Source organism: Quercus suber, unplaced genomic scaffold (genome assembly GCF_002906115.3).
Source record: "Quercus suber isolate HL8 unplaced genomic scaffold, Cork oak 2.0 scaffold_121, whole genome shotgun sequence".
Lineage (NCBI taxonomy): Eukaryota > Viridiplantae > Streptophyta > Magnoliopsida > Fagales > Fagaceae > Quercus > Quercus suber.
Window position 1 is genome coordinate 1,011,641 of NW_027069586.1, and position 19,013 is coordinate 1,030,653.

At 41.5% G+C, this 19,013-nt stretch overlaps 1 protein-coding gene across 1 annotated transcript in view; it reads right to left on the minus strand.

Moving 5' to 3' along the window:
• Window positions 1-13,541: 13,541 nt before the first annotated feature.
• Window positions 13,542-19,013, minus strand: part of LOC111998942 (disease resistance protein At4g27190) — a 164,027-nt gene continuing 158,555 nt past the window's right edge. The window contains exon 8 of the mRNA XM_065775893.1: window positions 13,542-14,778. Coding sequence (XP_065631965.1) covers window positions 13,687-14,778 — 1,092 coding nt within the window. The 3' untranslated portion in view covers window positions 13,542-13,686. The remainder of the gene's footprint in view (window positions 14,779-19,013) is intronic.

Here is a 19,013-nt window from a genome sequence, read left to right on the forward strand (position 1 = left end):
GTAATTATTGGGTGGGACCTGAGGTTTTGAGAAGAATTTGAATGTGGGGAGGGGCATGCACGCGAGACAGAGAGATATGGAAAAATTTGACTTTTGTTTTGATTGATTTTAAAGATGGGTGTTTCAGTCTTTTAAGTTTGTTCAACCTAAGCAAAAAACATATGTTCGTCATGTGTAATAAGATTCCATCAAATATAACAACAAAAGTAACACCGGAGTGCAAAATGTAATAAGTATGATATTTAGGGTGCAATGTGTACATTTGGATAGTTTATGATGCAAAGTGTAATCAAGTACATAGTTTATGGTGATAAAATGTAATTTTCCATATTATTTAACATTGAAAAAGAATGTGAGTAAAAGACGTAAGTGAGTGGGATTTTAAAAAGTTTTGGATTTTAAAATGGAGCATAACTTTAGATATATATTGTAAGTGAGTAGGAAGTAGGATAGATATAGATAGATATATAATCAATAAAATAAAAAATTAAAAATATTTTTAAGACATTTTTTAAAGAAAGATGTAAACTTGTGTTTTCTTAATCTATATCTATCCTAAAAAAAAAAAACATTCATTTCAATTTTCTAACTAAAAAAAAAAAAAAGGTTCCTATATTTAAAAAAAAAAAAAAAAAAAACCACCTTTTTATTTAACATATCCTTATCCCATATTTCCATGTAGTTTCTATTTTTATTTGTTATTTTTAAAAGATTATCCCATGTAGTTAATAGAATATTTATCAAAAATACTATCAAAAATACAAAAGGGTATTTGATTTGCAAAGCCATGAGTAATGTAGAAGGTTTGTTTTCAAGTTTGTAGGCAAAGCTATATAAAGTGTTTGTTTTATGATTTGGAGTACTTTGTGAAATTTTATTCGATAAATAATTGGGTAAAATATAAAAACCACCATTGGCTAATATCTTATCCTACCAAGACTTTTCAAAAAAAATCCAATTTGCTCCCTAAGCGTAAACAATAGTTAGCATTGTTTGAATGTTCCCTGCTTCTCTAATTTCTCTACTTCCTTTCAACAGTTTGTTTTTGTTGCATTTGTCTCACAATGATTGTATTATAAAAATTATATGCACAAAAGAGTGTCTGGGTAGTCAATGCTGATGGAAAAATACATGTTTGTATCGCATACAAAACATACGTAGCGAAAAAATAAACGGTTCTATTTCATTCGCAATTGATAACATGTACTATGTAAATTTCAGAGTTTAAGAACAAGAAAGTGTACCTTGGTATGGTGAATTTCAAACAAAAATTAGAAGTATTTGGGAACATTTTTAATCTTCACTCCAATTCCACTAATGCCTAAGAAGTGTGGTCTCTTAATCAGTTATATGAATTTGTTCAAGAGAGAATTAGAAAGTGTCCAACACTCACATACATACAATTTCTTGTATCTTACAAAAATTCTGTATGTTTCTCTCCTTATAACTGATTATCTAATTGGACTAACCTTTTGGGCCTTTCCAACTGGGCTCTAGTATGTGGCTTGGAGTGGGACCAAAATGGAAGAAATAAGACAATAGCTTTAATGGGCTTTGGACTTTTCTATCAACTTTTGACAAGTCCAAAATTACCGTTAATTATATCTAATACTACTTGTGGGGGGAGAAAAACCCAGCCCAACTTATTGGCCCAAGGCCCTGAATGAGGAACACTCTTCATCCGAGGAGATGGGGCTTTCAGTCGGATGCCCACGCCAATGGGGGATGCCTGGAGATGAACACGTATTCCATCCGAGGAGATGCTCATATGTCCGAGTAGTCATGAGCCCTCGGATCCGAAGAGGTTTGATCAAGCACGAGTATGGGAGGTTCAAGTGATCTATTTGACAAGTGTCAAGAGGGAGAGGAACCTCGGACACACATAAAGATAACGGCAACGGAGAAATATCAAGGAGGCATACTTCAACCACCACATTTAATGCACTGTACCTACCTTTCTGGCCGCATTTATGTGGACAGGACACCTGAACAGTGCTTTCTCAGCTACCGCCACTCACATAAGGCTAAAGGTGGGATGATGGGACATGTACTCAAGTGGGAGCCTGGATGATGAACAAGTGGACGTAGGAGATGTAAGAAGGTAATGCTATATAAGGGAAGGGTACCCCTGATAGAAGGGGAGGAAAAACAGGAGAGAGAAAGGAGATATTAGATGGTTGTAGCTCCAGAAATTGTAACCTTTGATTATCAATGAAAAACATCTCTTCGGACAGAATACTCATATTAGTCCGAGAGCACATTAATTCAACTTCTCGCATTGGTGTTGTTGTTTAATACTGTTATTTTCATTATTTGCCTAGCCCTTTCGCCCACTCTCTACAAAATTTATTGTTTTGGGCTCAGTGGGTTCCGAATCCATACCTCTTGGGCTTGGGCCGCAAAAACTGACCCTACAATTGGCGCCGTCTGTGGGAAGAGCTTGTGCAAGAGTGAAAACAACAGTTGATGATGGCAGGACAAGGTGAACAGCAAGCAGAATCCAGGGCATCCCAACACGTGGACCATTTCGCCAACCTGGTGGGGAGACAAAATCGTGAGGGTAGCGTACACACAGTGCGCCTTAGCCAGGGCCAATCGCAGAGCGGAAGTCACATGTCCCATGCAAAGAAGAACCGCGACTTGCAACTGGAAATAGAAAAACTAAAGAGAGAGCTGCGCCATGCAAAGAGGAAACGGGCTTCCTCATATTCTGAGGATGATCTTGATGATGAGCGAGATGTCTCTTATCAGCACAAATCCAAAACACCAGCCAGCGAGTCCTACACTTGTGAGGAGGAATCCCATCGTAAGAGACAACGTAGAAGTCCATCACACGAGGACATGGAGAACGATGCCATGAACAGGGCTTTGAACCAGATATCTGAGTCGCCCTTCACGCGCAGGATAGAGGGGGCTAGACTCCCTCGGCGTTTTAACCAGCCAACGTTCGCCATCTATAATGGTAAGACTGACCCCGTGGAGCATGTGAGTCATTTTAACCAAAGGATGGCTGTCTACGCCAGAGACGAAGCCCTGATGTGCAAGGTTTTCCCTTCCAGTCTAGGGCCTGTGGCCATGAGGTGGTTTGACGGTTTGAAGGCAGGCTCCATCAACTCCTTCAAAGAACTCACTCAGGCATTCGGTTCCCGTTTTGTTACATGCCGAAGAGCGGTCAGACCTGTTTCTTCCCTGCTATCCTTATTCATGCGGGAAGGTGAATCCTTGAAGGCATATTCAGATAGGTACTGGGAAATGTTCAATGAGGTGGAAGGTAACAACGATGCAATGGCCCTCAGCACATTCAAGCTCGGCCTCCCTACTGATCACGGTTTGAGGGCGTCTCTATCTGGCAAACCGGTCGCAAACGTGCGTCAGCTAATGGACCGCATAGAGAAGTATAAGAGGGTTGAAGAAGATCAGCAGCAGGACAAGGGAAAAGACAAGGTTATCTCTCAGGAGAGGAGGGATTCGCGGTCGGACCGCTACAATTACAATAAACCGCGAAGGGATTTTGCCGGGCAATCGGGATCGATGAATCCTCAATTGGTCAACGCCGTGTTCAAAGAGCCAGTACACCAGGTCCTGGAAAAGATCAAGAATGAATCGTTCTTCAGGTGGCCGAATAAGATGATAGGAAACCCCGAGAAACGCAACTATAATCTCTACTGCCAGTACCATCAAGACCATGGGCACACCACGGAGGATTGTAGGAGCCTGTGGGATTACCTGGACCAACTGGTCCGGATGGTAAATTGAAACACCTCCTGCACCCCTCCAGTGGCCGAGGGCAAACGGGATCAGGGCCACGCAGAGATGACCTCACAAAACCGCCGCTAGGGACTATAAACGTCGTCCTCGCCGCGCCAGGAAGAACAGGATCCTGGCCATTGAAAGTTATGTCAGTAGGTCGACCACCCGCAGGGGAGTCAAGCCGAGGACCCAAGAGAACTAAGTCTGGCGCCCCGTTAGTCATAGGATTCTCGGACGAAGACATGATTGGCACCACCCAACCCCATGATGATGCACTAGTTATCACCCTCAGGATAGGAGGGTACGATGTAAAGAGGGTGATGGTGGACCAGGAAGTGCGGTGGAGGTAATGTACCCAGACCTCTACAGGGGATTAGGCCTAAAGCCCAGGACCTGACGCCGTATGATTCCCCCTCGTGAGCTTTGAAGGAAGGCCTGTCGTTCCGAAGGGCCGGATACGGTTACCAGTGCAGTCTGGCGACGAGGTGGTGGAATTAGATTTCATAGTTGTGGATGCGTATTCGCCTTACACGGCACTAGTGGGCAGACCTTGGATTCACGCACTGGGGGCTGTCCCCTCTACTTTGCACCAAAAGGTCAAATATCCGTCAGGAGGGCAGATACGCGAGATCCGAGGGGACCAGTCTGTTGCTCGTCAGTGCTTGGTAGCTGCCATTCAGCATAAGCCCCAGCCGAGTCCTCGGACGCAGCTGAGAGGGATTCATAGCAACTACAGTCTCGGGGTTTGCCCTTTGAAGAACCAGATGAAGGCACTCGATGTGAGGATCTAACAAAAGTGGTCATCGGAGATGATCCCGATAGGTTCTTCCAAGTCGGATCTCTGCTGCCTCTCCGAGAGAAGGAAGAGCTGATAGAGTTCCTTAAGCGGAATCTCGATGTATTTGCCTGGAATCCCTACGAAGCCCCAGGGGTAGACCCGGAGTTTATATGCCACCACTTGAAGGTGAATCCACTGATCGTCCCCAAGAAACAGCCCATTCGGCGCCCATCCAAGGAGCATGCTGATGCAGTAAGAGACGAAGTAGCGAAACTCAAGGTGGCCGGGGCTATCAAAGAAGTTTTTTATCCCGAATGGCTGGCAAATACCGTGGTGGTGAAGAAGAAGAGTGGGAAGTGGCGAGTATGCGTAGACTTCACGGATTTGAATAGGGCATGCCCTAAAGATCCGTTCCCAATGCCAAAAATAGATCAGCTGGTCGATGCCACTGTCGGCCACCCTCGGATGAGCTTCCTAGACGCCTTCCAAGGCTACCACCAGATACCATTGGCCCCAGACGACCAGAAGAAGACCGCATTTGTCACCCCTATTGGCAACTACCACTATAAAGTAATGCCGTTTGGCTTGAAGAACGCGGGAGCTACCTATCAGAGAATGATGACGAGGATGTTCGAGCCACAGCTGGGCAAGAATATTGAAGTTTACATAGATGACATGGTGGTAAAGAGCAAAATTATAGCCGAGCATGTGAAGGACCTTGAAAGTACCTTTGAGATCCTACGAAAGTACAAGCTACGATTGAATGCTTCTAAGTGCTCGTTTGGGGTGGGGTCCGAAAAATTTTGGGATACATGGTCACGCACAGAGGAATCGAAGTCAACCCCGACCAGATAAAGGCCATCAACGAACTACATGCTCCTCGGAATCCCAAGGAGGTTCAGAAGCTAACCGGAATGACCGCTGCCCTCAATCGGTTTATCTCTAGATCAGCGGACAGGTGTCGCCCCTTTTCTCCCTACTCAACAAGTGGAAGGGATTCGAATGGACTGAGGAATGTGCTTCCGCATTCCAGCAACTCAAGGATTATCTGGCTCGGCCACCTATCATGTCCAGTCCTGAGCCTGGTGAGGTACTATTCGCCTACATCGCTGTAGCTCCCTATGCAGTGAGCCTGGTGTTGATACGATCGGATTCTGGCGTGCAAAGGCCTGTTTATTACGTAAGCAAGTCGCTGCATGAGGCCGAGATTCGCTACCTGCCCTGGAGAAGGCTATCCTAGCAGTAGTGCTGGGCACACGGAAGCTACCTCATTACTTCCAAGCCCACACGGTCATTGTTCTCACACAACTCCCACTCAAAACTATACTCAGAAGTGCTGACTATACCGGTCGGATTGCCAAGTGGGGTACAATCCTAGGGGCTTTCGATATAAGGTATATGCCCCGCACATCGGTCAAGGGACAGGTTCTCGCAGATCTAGTGGCTGAGTTCACGGAGCCCCAGTTAGAAGAAGTAAAGCCCACTTCGGACATGGATGAAAAATCAGTTGGCATGATCTCCCAACAGAATCCCTCCCATTGGGAAGTGTACGTTGATGGCGCGGCAAACCAAAGAGGATCTGGGGTGGGGCTGGTATTAATATCCCCCGAGAGAATCACCATCGAGAAGTCATTGAGGCTGGACTTCTCGGCAACGAATAATGAGGCGGAGTATGAGGCCCTACTGATGGGAATGACAATGGTCCGTAAAATGGGGGGAGGTCCGTGAAATTGTTCTCGGACTCAAGATTGGTAGTAGGTCAAGTACAAGGCGAGTTTGAGGCAAAGGACGAAAGAATGCAGGGATACTTGGGACGTGTTAAACAGCTGCAGTCAGGGTTCGACTTTTTCAGTTTGCTGCACATTCCCAGGAGTGGCAACTCACATGCCGACTCCCTGGCCACGCTCGCCACCTCTTCAGCACAAGACCTGCCGAGGGTCATCCTCGTCGAGGACTTGCACAGGCCTACAGAGGCGAAGCCAGGGACAGTCCAGGTTCACCAGGTCAGAGCTGGGCCGTGCTGGGTGGACCCTCTAGTCAGATTTCTCAAAGAAGATGTGTTGCCTGAAGACAGGGGAGAAGCTGATAAAATTCGAAGGAAGGCGACTAAGTTCTGGTTGTCCGAGGACCAGAAACTGTACAGACGCTCCTACTCGGGGCCATACTTGTTATGCATGCATCCCGAGGAAACTGAGACATTGCTAGAAGAGCTGCACGAAGGAATCTGTGGTAGCCACACTGGAGGCAGGTCCTTGGCTCACCGAGCCCTCACCCAAGGCTATTGGTGGCCTAACATGCAAAAGGAGGCACGTGAATACGTTAAAAAATGCGATCAATGTCAGCGCTTCGCTCCCAACATTCACCAGCCAGGGGAAACCTTAATCCGCTATCTAGCCCATGGCCTTTCGCCCAATGGGGCTTGGATATCGTGGGACCCTTCCCCAAAGCTGTAGGAAACAAGAAGTACCTCCTGGTCGGAACTGACTATTTCACCAAGTGGGTCGAGGCTGAGCCCTTAGCCAATATCAGGGACGTTGATGTGCAAAAGTTCGTGTGGAAGAATATTGTCACCCGGTTTGGGGTTCCTCACACTCTCATCTCAGACAACGGCTTGCAGTTTGATAGCAGGTCATTCAGGAACTACTGCAGTGAGCTGGGAATCACGAACAGATACTCCACTCCAGCCTATCCCCAGGGTAATGGCAGGCAGAAGCCGTCAACAAGGTCATACTGAATGGCTTAAAGAAGAGATTAGATGATGCGAAGGGCAAATGGGTGGACGAACTCCCGCACGTACTATGGGCTTACAGGACTACGCCCCGTAGGTCTACTGGGGAGACCCCTTTCTCAATGACTTATGGGGCTGAAGCTGTCATTCCTTTGGAGACTGGGTTCCCAACGATGAAAACAAGTTCATTCAGCCCGGCCGATAACGATGAGCAACTACAGAGGGGTTTAGACTTGATTGAGGAAAGGAGGGAGAATGCAATGGTTCGACTGGCACATTATCAACAAAAACTCAGGCAAGGCTATGATGCTAACGTAAAGCTAAGGCCACTAGAGCCTGGTGATCTAGTGTTGAGGAAAGTTGTAGGCACCGCAAAGAACCCGGCTTGGGGAAAACTTGGGCCCAATTGGGAAGGACCATATCGTATCACCTCGGGAGCAGGCATTGGAGCATATTTCTTAGAAGACCTAGACGGTCATGTAATACCGCGCCCATGGAATGTAAATAACCTCAAGAGGTACTTTTATTGACCAAAAATCTTCTTCAACCGATGTGACAATTCTCTGCGTAAAATATTCATTCTATAGTGTTTAAACTTAAACCCAATCATGCCTGTAGTCCTCGGACCAGATGACTTGGGTTAGTTAGCACTCAGTTACAATTCTATAGTGTTTAAACTTAAACCCAATCATGCCTGTAGTCCTCGGACCAGATGACTTGGGTTAGTTAGCACTCAGTTACAATTCTATAGGTTTATAACTTAAACCCAATCATGTCTGTAGTCCTCGGACCAGATGACTTGGGTTAGTTAGCACTTGGTTATGGTTCTATGTGTTTAAACTTAAATCCTATCATGCCTGTAGTCCTCGGACCAGATGATTAGGGTTAGTTAGCACTCAAATACATTCGAAACCCATGATCCTTGAATCAATCGACAGGTTAGTCAATACGCCCCCCACGCAGCTGCCTTCGCTGGGGTTTTTAATTGTTGCAATTCCTTATTGCGTTTAAATTGATTCTAATTTACATATATCTTCCTCCGTTATGTTTTAGTCCGAAACCGAGGGTAACGACTTATGTTTTACTTGGGAAGACATGCAAAACTCGCGTATGCACTTATTCTAATCATTGCTCATCAATAACTCTTATTCGGCCTGTCCTTTTCAATTTTAGTTTTTATTATTCACATTACCAGTACGATGCATCAGTCAAATTATTCACATTATTATTGTGTCACAATTGCAATGAATGATTGTATGTACGGCAATAATAGATAATAAAGCGAGTATCGAGGACACCAAAGATAAAAAGGGGGGCCACTTCATTCAAGAAAGAAACAGTACTTAAATCAGTAAAACAAGAAAGGAAAAACTACGATCTCTTAAGCAGAGAACAAAAATGCAAAGGTAAAATGAAAACCCTATATTTCTATTCTTTTGCGGGAGGAAGCACGGGGTCAGCAGCTTGGCTTGTCCGAGCAGTGGCTCTAGGAGGCTTTTCCTTGGGCTCAGAGGGAACTTTCTCTTCGCCGGACCCTTGGCCTCTTCCTTTGGCTGCATCAACTGGCTGATCTTTGGCGCCTGGCTGACCAGTTTCTTTACTTGCACCAAGGGTGGACGGAGGAGCCTGGCTGGTCTGGCTTGGCCGAGAAGCCTCGAGAGGCGGGGGAGCCGAGGAATCGTACCTGGGTTCTCTTGGATATCTGGATCGTAGTAGACACTCCCAGGTAACCTCAGGGGAGAGTCCGAGGCCACTCCAGCTGCGTCCAAGGCCTTTGCCCAAGTTTTGTCGCAGTACTCGCGACAAACTGTGGCAAACTGCTCGGTGAGCTGCTGTGCTGTCTCATCTGCCCCCAGCTGGTACGCTGCCTTCTTCTCGGTTTCAATTGACTCCTTGGCCAATTGAACTTTTTGCTCAGCTGCTTTGGCGTTCCCTCTAGCCTTCTGCAGCTCGGCCCTGAGGCCTTTTACCAGCTCCCGTTCGGTCGCTAAATTGACCTCTGTGGCATTCAGCTGTTTTCGCTGCTCCTCGGCTTGTTTTTCAGCGTTTTTAAGCCCAGCATCGAGGCTCTTTTTCTGGGAGATCGCCTCCTTGAGCTCCTCGGACATCTGAGAATGCTCCTCTTTCAGCCTTCCAAGGGATGCCTCCGCCTCAAGCCGGGACTGGGTTGCTGCTTGGGCCTTGACCCAGGAGTCCTTGTTCAAACCCTCAGCCACGTAGACTTGCTGAGTAACCTGCATGACAACACTTTCAATGTGAAGAAAAGAAACAAAGCCAACCAGGTATAAGACTTAAACTCGTAAGTTGTGCACTTACCATGGCTAAGTCCCTCTTAAGGGACATGAAGAGCTCCTGCGCATTGAAGCGCCTGTAAGACTCCATGTCATGGGGGAGGAGGAGTGGTTGCTGCAGGGCTTCGGCGACGTAGCCTGCCCTCCCTCCGTCATAATTCCTGAGGGAGGTATCCCACAGGATTGGGGCGCCATCCAGCTCCAGTTTGGGAGACCAGATTCGCGGTCCTCCCCCTCGGCGGACATCGGCCACGAAAGCCTCTTCTCGGCTTTCGGTAGACGGGGCTCTATATGCTCGGTTGTCCACCACCTTCTGCTGCTTAGCCCCTTTGTCTGGCGGCGCTTGTTTTTCTCCGACCTCAGAGTGGGGTCTCTTCTTCTTCAAGTCTGGATTGGGCTTCAGACTTGGGTCAGGAACCTGCGTAGACACTGGAGGCAGCGTCACTACTGTTGACGTTCCAGCACCTTTCTGCTCGGGCTTTTTCCCCCTGCCCTTCATCAAACTCCTCAGGTCCATATTGTCTCCGAGGAGGCTTCAGAGAGTGTAGCTAACAGATTAAGGCGAATGCCTGAGTGCCTGTCGGTATCCTCCTCGGCGTCTGAAACCTCTATCACTCGAACGTCTCCTGAACCCTCGCCCTCAAACTGGAATCTATCTATTTGCTCCTCTAGCGAGGAGGTGGAAGAGCCAACCCCTTCGCCTTCAGCCGCCTGTACGAGAGGGACTTGCTGGAGTGGTTGGACGAGAGGGGGTATAGCTTGAGGGCGTGGATGGGTACGGGTTCTAGATCATACGGCGCCAAAAAACCCTTCCAACCAACGTCAATACGAGCAAGGCGATGGTCCCCTGAACAATTGCGTTGCCGACCGGTTGGTAACCCTTTGGATATCCTGTGTAGCCCAGAATCAGGGGAGCTGATCGGAGCTTCCGTCTTCGCTCACAAAAATCTCAGATCTCAACAGGAAATTGAGGGCGGCAACGTTCGTAAGGCTTAGCCGAGGAGATACGTGGTTTTTATCTGTTTCAAGGCACAGTAAAGCTATGTTAGGGACTCAAAAACAGTAGCACAAAAAGAACCAAAAACGATTAGAAGACTAGGACTCTAGGCCTATGGTTAGTGTGCCTAAATCTAACATGGCCCACCTGGCTTTCCACGCTTGGTTGGGCAGTGATGCCGTCATGCCATGCACCCGAGACGATCACATAGTCGTCTTTCATCCCTTTGTTGGATTTGGGGAGGCAAGAAATGAGCCTGACCACGTCCGACCGGGATTTTAAGTAGTACCCCGCGTCTTGCTGGCTGTGGCATTCGTACAGATGTACTACATCGAGCCAGGTGAGGCCCAATCCTAGGTGGAGGTTAAGGTGTTCAATGGCCCCTAGAATCCTAAACATGTTGGGCGCGCACTGCCAGGGAGTGATCCTATGGTTCCGGAGATAGCTAGTGGTAATGGGGCCCATGGGGATGGTCATCCCCCTTCTTTGAAGGCGATAAGAGGAATAACCACTTCTCCGTCTCCCGGTCCGTTAGAATCTTTTCTGGAGGGCAATACCTCACACCCACGTTGGGAGGGATGTGGTACGTGGCCCTAAATGCTTCTAATCGCTCAGGGGTATCCACCATGTACTCGAGTTTTCCCATGGTGCTTAGTTGAAACTGTTGGCCGAAGAGAAAATTAAGAGGTGTGGTAAACGATGACTCACCGGGACTAAATCGGAGAGAAGATTTCAGGCTTGTAGGAGGGTTCTTGATGGCTCTGAGGAAGCCTGAAAGCAGCGATTGGGAGTTTTGGACGGAGCGGTGCGTCTGTTCTCTCTGGAGCGTCTGAAGATTCACGAAGTGAAGAAGAAATAATGTCCTCTGAAGCTTTATACGGGGTCAAACGAAGGGTCAGGAGCACTCCCGCTCAAATTTCGAAGAAAGACCGCAGCCGTTGGATCATTCAGTCACCGTTGGATATGAAGGACAAAGCGCCACCTGGTGCAATTAATGCAGCGCCTGGGGAATAAGGAAACCGCAGCGGCATTAATGAAGCGACAGCTCCTACGCTTATGCACGTGCCAGTTCAAATTTGCCTGTTTACAAGCTTTTGTTCCAGGGCAGGTCAAAATCCTACTTTTTCTCTTCGGATGCGTACGAAAAACTACAATTTTGAGGGGCTAATGTGGGGGGAGAAAAACCCAGCCCAACTTATTGGGCCCAAGGCCCTGAATGAGGAACACTCTTCATCCGAGGAGATGGGGCTTTCAGTCGGATGCCCACGCCAATGGGGGATGCCTGGAGATGAACACGTATTCCATCCGAGGAGATGCTCATATGTCCGAGTAGTCATGAGCCCTCGGATCCGAAGAGGTTTGATCAAGCACGAGTATGGGAGGTTCAAGTGATCTATTTGACAAGTGTCAAGAGGGAGAGGAACCTCGGACACACATAAAGATAACGGCAACGGAGAAATATCAAAGAGGCATACTTCAACCACCACATTTAATGCACTGTACCTACCTTTCTGGCCGCATTTATGTGGACAGGACACCTGAACAGTGCTTTCTCAGCTACCGCCACTCACATAAGGCTAAAGGTGGGATGATGGGACATGTACTCAAGTGGGAGCCTGGATGATGAACAAGTGGACGTAGGAGATGTAAGAAGGTAATGCTATATAAGGGAAGGGTACCCCTGATAGAAGGGGGAGGAAAAACAGGAGAGAGAAAGGAGATATTAGATGGTTGTAGCTCCAGAAATAGTAACCTTTGATTATCAATGAAAAACATCTCTTCGGACAGAATACTCATATTAGTCTGAGAGCACATTAATTCAACTTCTCGCATTGGTGTTGTTGTTTAATACTGTTATTTTCATTATTTGCCTAACCCTTTCGCCCACTCTCTACAAAATTTATTGTTTTGGGCTCAGTGGGTTCCGAATCCATACCTCCTTGGGCTTGGGCCGCAAAAACTGACCCTACATAGCTAATAGGTGAGATCATACCCAATACATTAGTCATTTAACATCCAAACTCAATAGTTATTTAAAGTCTCGTTAAAATATTTAATTAATTAATAATAGGGGTGATTAAAATAAGTACGGCCTTATTTTCTTCAATTAATTACATTCAAGTCTTAAAATTTGCAGTATTTAAGTGCCTGGTAATCTCTTATTTTCAGTAACTTTATTTTCATAGTGTTTATGAATAAAAAAGCATATAGTTTTTAGTAACTTTTACGTTAAATATGTAACAAAACATGAAAAAAATAGATTTATTTTCTAAAAAATTAAAAGACAAAATTTAGCTACAAAATTAGTTGTAGTATAAGGTTACAATCTTACTCAATAAAATAAACATTACTATATATTTTAAAAATCTAACAATTGAATTACATGTTCTTTGCACTTTTAATACACGTGTTAAATTTTGCGTTAATCAGATGTTATTTATTATATGATTTATAAGCTTATATTTTATAAATAATTTTAAATTACAAAAACTTGCAATTTAAACAGTTTATTGATGAAATAGCTATTGATCTTTAATTTTCTAAAAAATTTGCAAGCTATAAAATGAAGATGTAATCCAACAGTGGATTTGACAAAATTCAAATCTAATAAAAAGATATTAAGTAAGATTGTAACTTAAAGTTACAACTAATTTTGTAGCTAAACTTTGTCTAAAACTAAAAGTTAGATTATTTAAAAAAAAAAGTAGACAAAAAGAAAAAGTTTTTAAAAAATAAGAAAAAGCCAAACGGACTCCAAATTTAGATTCATAAATTAGGACACAAATAATTTTCAACTACATATAAGGCTATAACCTCACTTGAGGCACATGTCTCTCTCACATGTCCAAGGATTGTTTGTCCAGGAGAAAGATCATGTGACTGTCACAAGCACCCACTAGTGTGTTACCTCCTATACACTTCAATTAACAGTAGATAAATGACTATCAATATTTTACTGGGGTATTAATGGTTCATGATTTATATTGCTATGGAAGGTGTAAAGAATTTAACCACTGCCATGTAGAAAAAAGAAGCATATACTCCAAAATACTAAATTGGTTGCTTTCCGCGGACAAATTGGACAAGCAATCTATGTGGGTGTGTGCCACATCTTTGGGATCATTATATGCAAATCTAAACTTTAATATACCTGTTCCTGTAGGATTGGCATGTGAAAATCCAGCTCGCATTCGGGAATGATTTCTCCAGCATCATTTATGACTGACTTTTGTCTGATTAAAAAGCTCACGAGTTTTGGAAGCTGATGGAGTTCTAAGTGACGCAATTGAGGGAACAAGATCATATCTGTGTCTTCTATTTCGCCCTCTTCTTTTATGATTATTGCACCCATTATGCTGCATTCTTGTATCACCAATTCTTGAAGTTGTGAAAGGCCCTTGGCTATGGTTGACGAGAAGATAAATTTTAGTTTCTCACAATGTTCCACTTTCATAATGCTTAAGTTACGGAAGGATGCCGAGGGAATTTGGCCATGACATATTTCTTCCAAGTTGATCATGTTTTTGAGAGAAAGCATCTCCAAGACAGGAAAGACAACATCAGAGATAACCATCCCTCTTGAGTTGATGATGTACTTGATCTCGGCATTGTTTTGGACATGGAGATGCTTCAGTTGTTGGAAGCCTGTCATATCTAATTCATGTATGACGCTCTTAACACCCTTTAACTCGTCCAAACACAGATTTTCAATACCATTCAACAACATTTTGATCCCCCTCTCCAAATGAAAGCTTGAATTCAACTTGAGTTTTAGTGCTCTTGAGTGTTCAGGCCAATCAGACCAATCCCACACATCTCCTACAAATATTTTGTATCTTTGCAACTTTTCGAATAACAGATCTTTTGGCAACGTGTTGGCATCTGGAATGTGCACCTCTAAAGTAGTCAACCGTGACAAATGCTTTAGCTCTGCAAGGCTAGCTCTTTCATTGTTGAGTCCTTCAACGTCCCACTGAGTGAAGCTATCGCCGACATACAGCTTTTCTAATTGTATCAAACATGATAGGACATTTGGTGGAATCACTTTAAGTTTGGTACAATGGCTCAAATCCAAAATCTGTAAATGAGTCAAAAGCCCTGTTTCTCTCGGCAACTGTTCAACATTGGATTGACGAAGGGTAAAATTTTTTAAATTTCTCAGCTCTCCAATCATAGATATGTCTTCCAACGCACACTGATCCAAATACAATGTTTTCAAACTAGGGAATGCAACCTGCAAATCCATCCCATGTGTGTTAATAAAATAACTAATCATTGTAACTCACATAATAGAGAATAAGATATATACAAAGTAAAACAGGGGATTATAAAAATAGAATTATCTCTTCATTGAAGAGAGGTTGCATAGAGAATTCATTGTAAGTAATTAGGAAGCAGTAAATTCTCTTTTACGACTAGATTAGTTAAACTTTTGATATCAGTTTCTCTTAAATTTTTGATATCAGTTTCTCATTTTGTTTATCAATTTTTTTTCCTTCTAATTTCTGATTGCTCTGTTTACTACATATAGAAACAGAGCCTCCCATTGTAACATATACTCACATAGCAACCTGCAACTTATCATCTATAATTTAAGTTAAGCGTATGATTTTCAACTTCTCTATGTGCAAGATTGTCAATGTTTCCAAACGAGGGAATGCAACCTTCAAGTTCATCCCGTGTGTGTTAACGACATACCTAATCATAATAACTTGCATAATAGAAAATAAGATATATACAAAGTAAAACAGGGGATAATAAAAATAGAGTTACCTCTTCATTGAAGAGAGGTTGCATGGCAGTATGAGAGATCTCCTCTGAATTCATTTCCTTAAGTTCCTTGCTCAATGTCATGCTTGAACTAATAGGTTTGAATATGAATGACTCTAATTTAGGGCATTGAATTATCTGCAAACGCTTCAAGTATGGAAATCTGACATTGCTTCCTACGCAAAATCTTTTGAGGACGGGAAGATCTTCAAGAAATAGGTATTCCAGTTGAGGGAAAAAGACCATTGGACTTGTTTGTTCTTGTCCTAAGTCTTCTATGAGTATTATCTCTTCCATTACCTTACACTCCTCAATGTCAAGAAATTTGAGCTGAACCATAGATCTCGCTGTAGAAGAAGACAATAGGTATTTTAAATTGGCAGAGCCTGTCACCTTCAAGTTACACAAATTTTGAAATCTTGAGTCTGTTTGTATGTTTGTTAATTTGAAAGAGGAGCTTGCCCGATGTTGGTTCTGTAGTAGTATCTCTTCGGAGTCTATACAGGACAGTTGCAACGTTTCCAAGTTGGGGAACACAACCTGCAACAGCAATTAATTAACTCCTTCAGCAAACTTGTTAAAAAGAGATGCCGAAAACGGTGTCGTACTTTCCTAATACAACAAGGCCCAGACCTCAAACAGTGACGAAGTACAGACTCAAAACATGCCGTAAAAGTTGTTATTTTGTTAAGTGACGCTCGTGATCAATTTTCATGTAGCTCAAGTTGTTATTTTGTTAGACACGTGTTCTAATTCAATTGCTTGTGCAGAGAATTCGTTGTAAGTGTTAGTTTCTCATTTTTGGTTGCTCTGTGTTCTAAATAACGAAACAGAGCCTCTCATTGTAACATATACTCATATTTTCTTCTTCAATAAAGATCACAGCAATTCTATTTAAAGAGAGATTATTTTTGAAAAATCTAAACATTGCTTAAGTTAGGTACCTATATGGCTATATTATTGTTATTTCATTTGGGGAAATGACCAAAAATTTTATTTAAAGATAGTGACATGGCAACTTTGCAAGCAATGTACATGTGAGGAAAGTCATTAAAAGATAAATTCATTACAAAGACAGATTATGTTTCTGTACCCCGAATAGAAGAGAAGGGGGATTCTAAAAATGAAAAAAAAAATTAATGGGAAAATTAAGTTTCCTTAAACATGAAAGAGTAGTGATTTTTTTTAATTAACTAGGTTATAAATACGGGTTGCATCTTACTTTTGTTGATAATTTTTAAGTTTTTATTACAATAAAATTTTATTAAAACAAGATGGCTATACATAAAACTAATATGTATGATATCCATTAAAAAAAAATGTGGCACGATAGCCAATACACGAGAAGTTGCATGCAAAATTTAGTATAAAAATCCTTTATTTCACTTAGCATTCTACTTTACGTTCTAAGTGAGGGAGGGAGAATGAAAGTTCTTTTTTTGGGATACATTTCTAATTGGGAACTTGGATGGATTCGTTGAAAACAACATGCTATACCATTAAATAACAAAACTCTTGGCAATTAATTTGTATTCCAAAATTTACAAACAATTAACATTCAAAATCAATAATCATTTAATGTCTCAATAAAAATTTTAATTACATATTGATGAACTAAGAGTAGTGCTAGGGATGCTAAAATTTTTACTATATTGAGCTTACAAATTGATGTGTTATAATTACAAAATAAAAATTCAAATATTCATTTATGAGATAGTTAAATACCCATCAATCATATTCATTGCCATGTTAATTTATAAGTTTTATGCATTAAAACTTGTAGCATCTTTAGAATTTTTTGATCAACTCCGTGTAACCATATTTTCTTCGATTATTAACTTTCAAGTGCTAAAGATGCAACATTTAAATTTACCTTCATAATAAAAATAAAAATAATTAGAAAAAAAATAGCTTCATAAAATTAGGACATTTAATTTTCTTCAACTATAAGCCTATAACCTCATTTAAGGCATGTGTCTCTCTCACTGTGTCCATGGATTATTTGCGTTTGAGAAAGGCCATGTCTGTCACAAGTACCCACTGGGGCATTACTTCCCATTCACTTTTGATGTGTTTGAATGGTAGAATTTAAGAGAACAATGAATTCTATATTTAGATGAAAAATGTATTAATTTTTGGTTTTGCATACAAATGTTTTTGAATATGGTCCCAACACATGTTAAAGGAATATATCTTGATGAAAATAAATTAAAAAAAAAAAATCCACAAAGACTTGCATGAACAGAAATCAAAGACTAATGAAAATGCGACGAATCTTGTAAACAATACTAAGTATGAGAATCTTGTAAACAATACCAAGTATCTACAAAATATGTCATGAATATATATGCTTGCAAATTAGATGCAAGGTGGAGTTCAGACATGGTATACATTGAATAGCACTTGTGGATTTAAGTTTTATGCTTACCACGATTGCCAACTTTTTAATTTTTATAAGGATGCATGCATATAGAAGCTTAATTATGAGATTTTATTCATATTTTTTTTGATAATTTTTTTGGGTGGAAAAATTTGCAGTTTTTGTGGAAAAAGTATTGTTGATAAGTTATCTAATGCAAGTTTTAAAAAAAAAAAAAAAAAAAAGGGTTTAGTTAATCATTCTCAATATGACAATTTGTGTTTTGTTTATGAATCATCTTTAAATGGGTATATTTTGATTTGATAAATATTTATGAATATATCGAGAAAAGAAATGTATTTAATAAAAAGGTTTGTGATCGTACTTTTCTACACTTTATAAGAGATAGAACTATAAGATAAGATGATAATATAGTGGTTTGTGATTAAAAACAACACTAAAATAGAAGATTAAAACTTGAAACTATTGAATGGTAGAAAACCTCTACTTTTCTCTTTCCTATTCAATTACCATGGTTGGAAAATTTTAATTTCCAATATATTTGATCATTGGCGAATTGGCTCTTAATAAGAGTATATGAAAATCTTAAACCAAAAACAAAGTTATATATATATATATAAAGAGAGAGAGAGAGAGAGAGAGAGCAACTTTTATCAGTTGGCAAAGAAAGCAATATGAATTATTTATTTTAGTGAAAAGAAAATATTCTTGCACATGTTTAGTTTTGTAAGAGGCAAAGATAAAAGAGAGTTATTTATTTATTTTTTAATTAATAGTTTAATAGACTTAAAATGAAATACTCTTAGGAAAAACATACTTTGTTTAAAATTATTAATTCTACTATATAATCTAGCAAATATTTCAATAATAATAATCTATACAAATAAAAAAATTTGTGAATTAATTCTTTTAGGTTACCACGATTTCATGGTGGAGTCATGGTTTTGTGAACAATTGTTTGAGTATGGTCCCAACATGTTACGGTAATTATCTAGGTGAAAAATACAAACGAAAAAATTAACATAATTAAAGATTAAAGAAAAATATATGCTGCTTGCAAATCAAATGCAAGATGGAGTCATTTATAAGAAAATAATTTTAGAAAGACATGATAAACATTGATCAGCTTTTTTGCATCAAATTTTATAGCTTACCACAATTCCCACATATGGTACTATCAGGTTTCCAAAGAGCTAAACTTTACGAATGCAGAGTTCATCAAGACAAAAAGTAGAGATGCCAAAGACTCCTAAGTTACGAAGGCAAAAAAATGCAAAATCAAAACAGGGGATAAGCAAAATAGACTTACCTCTTCATTA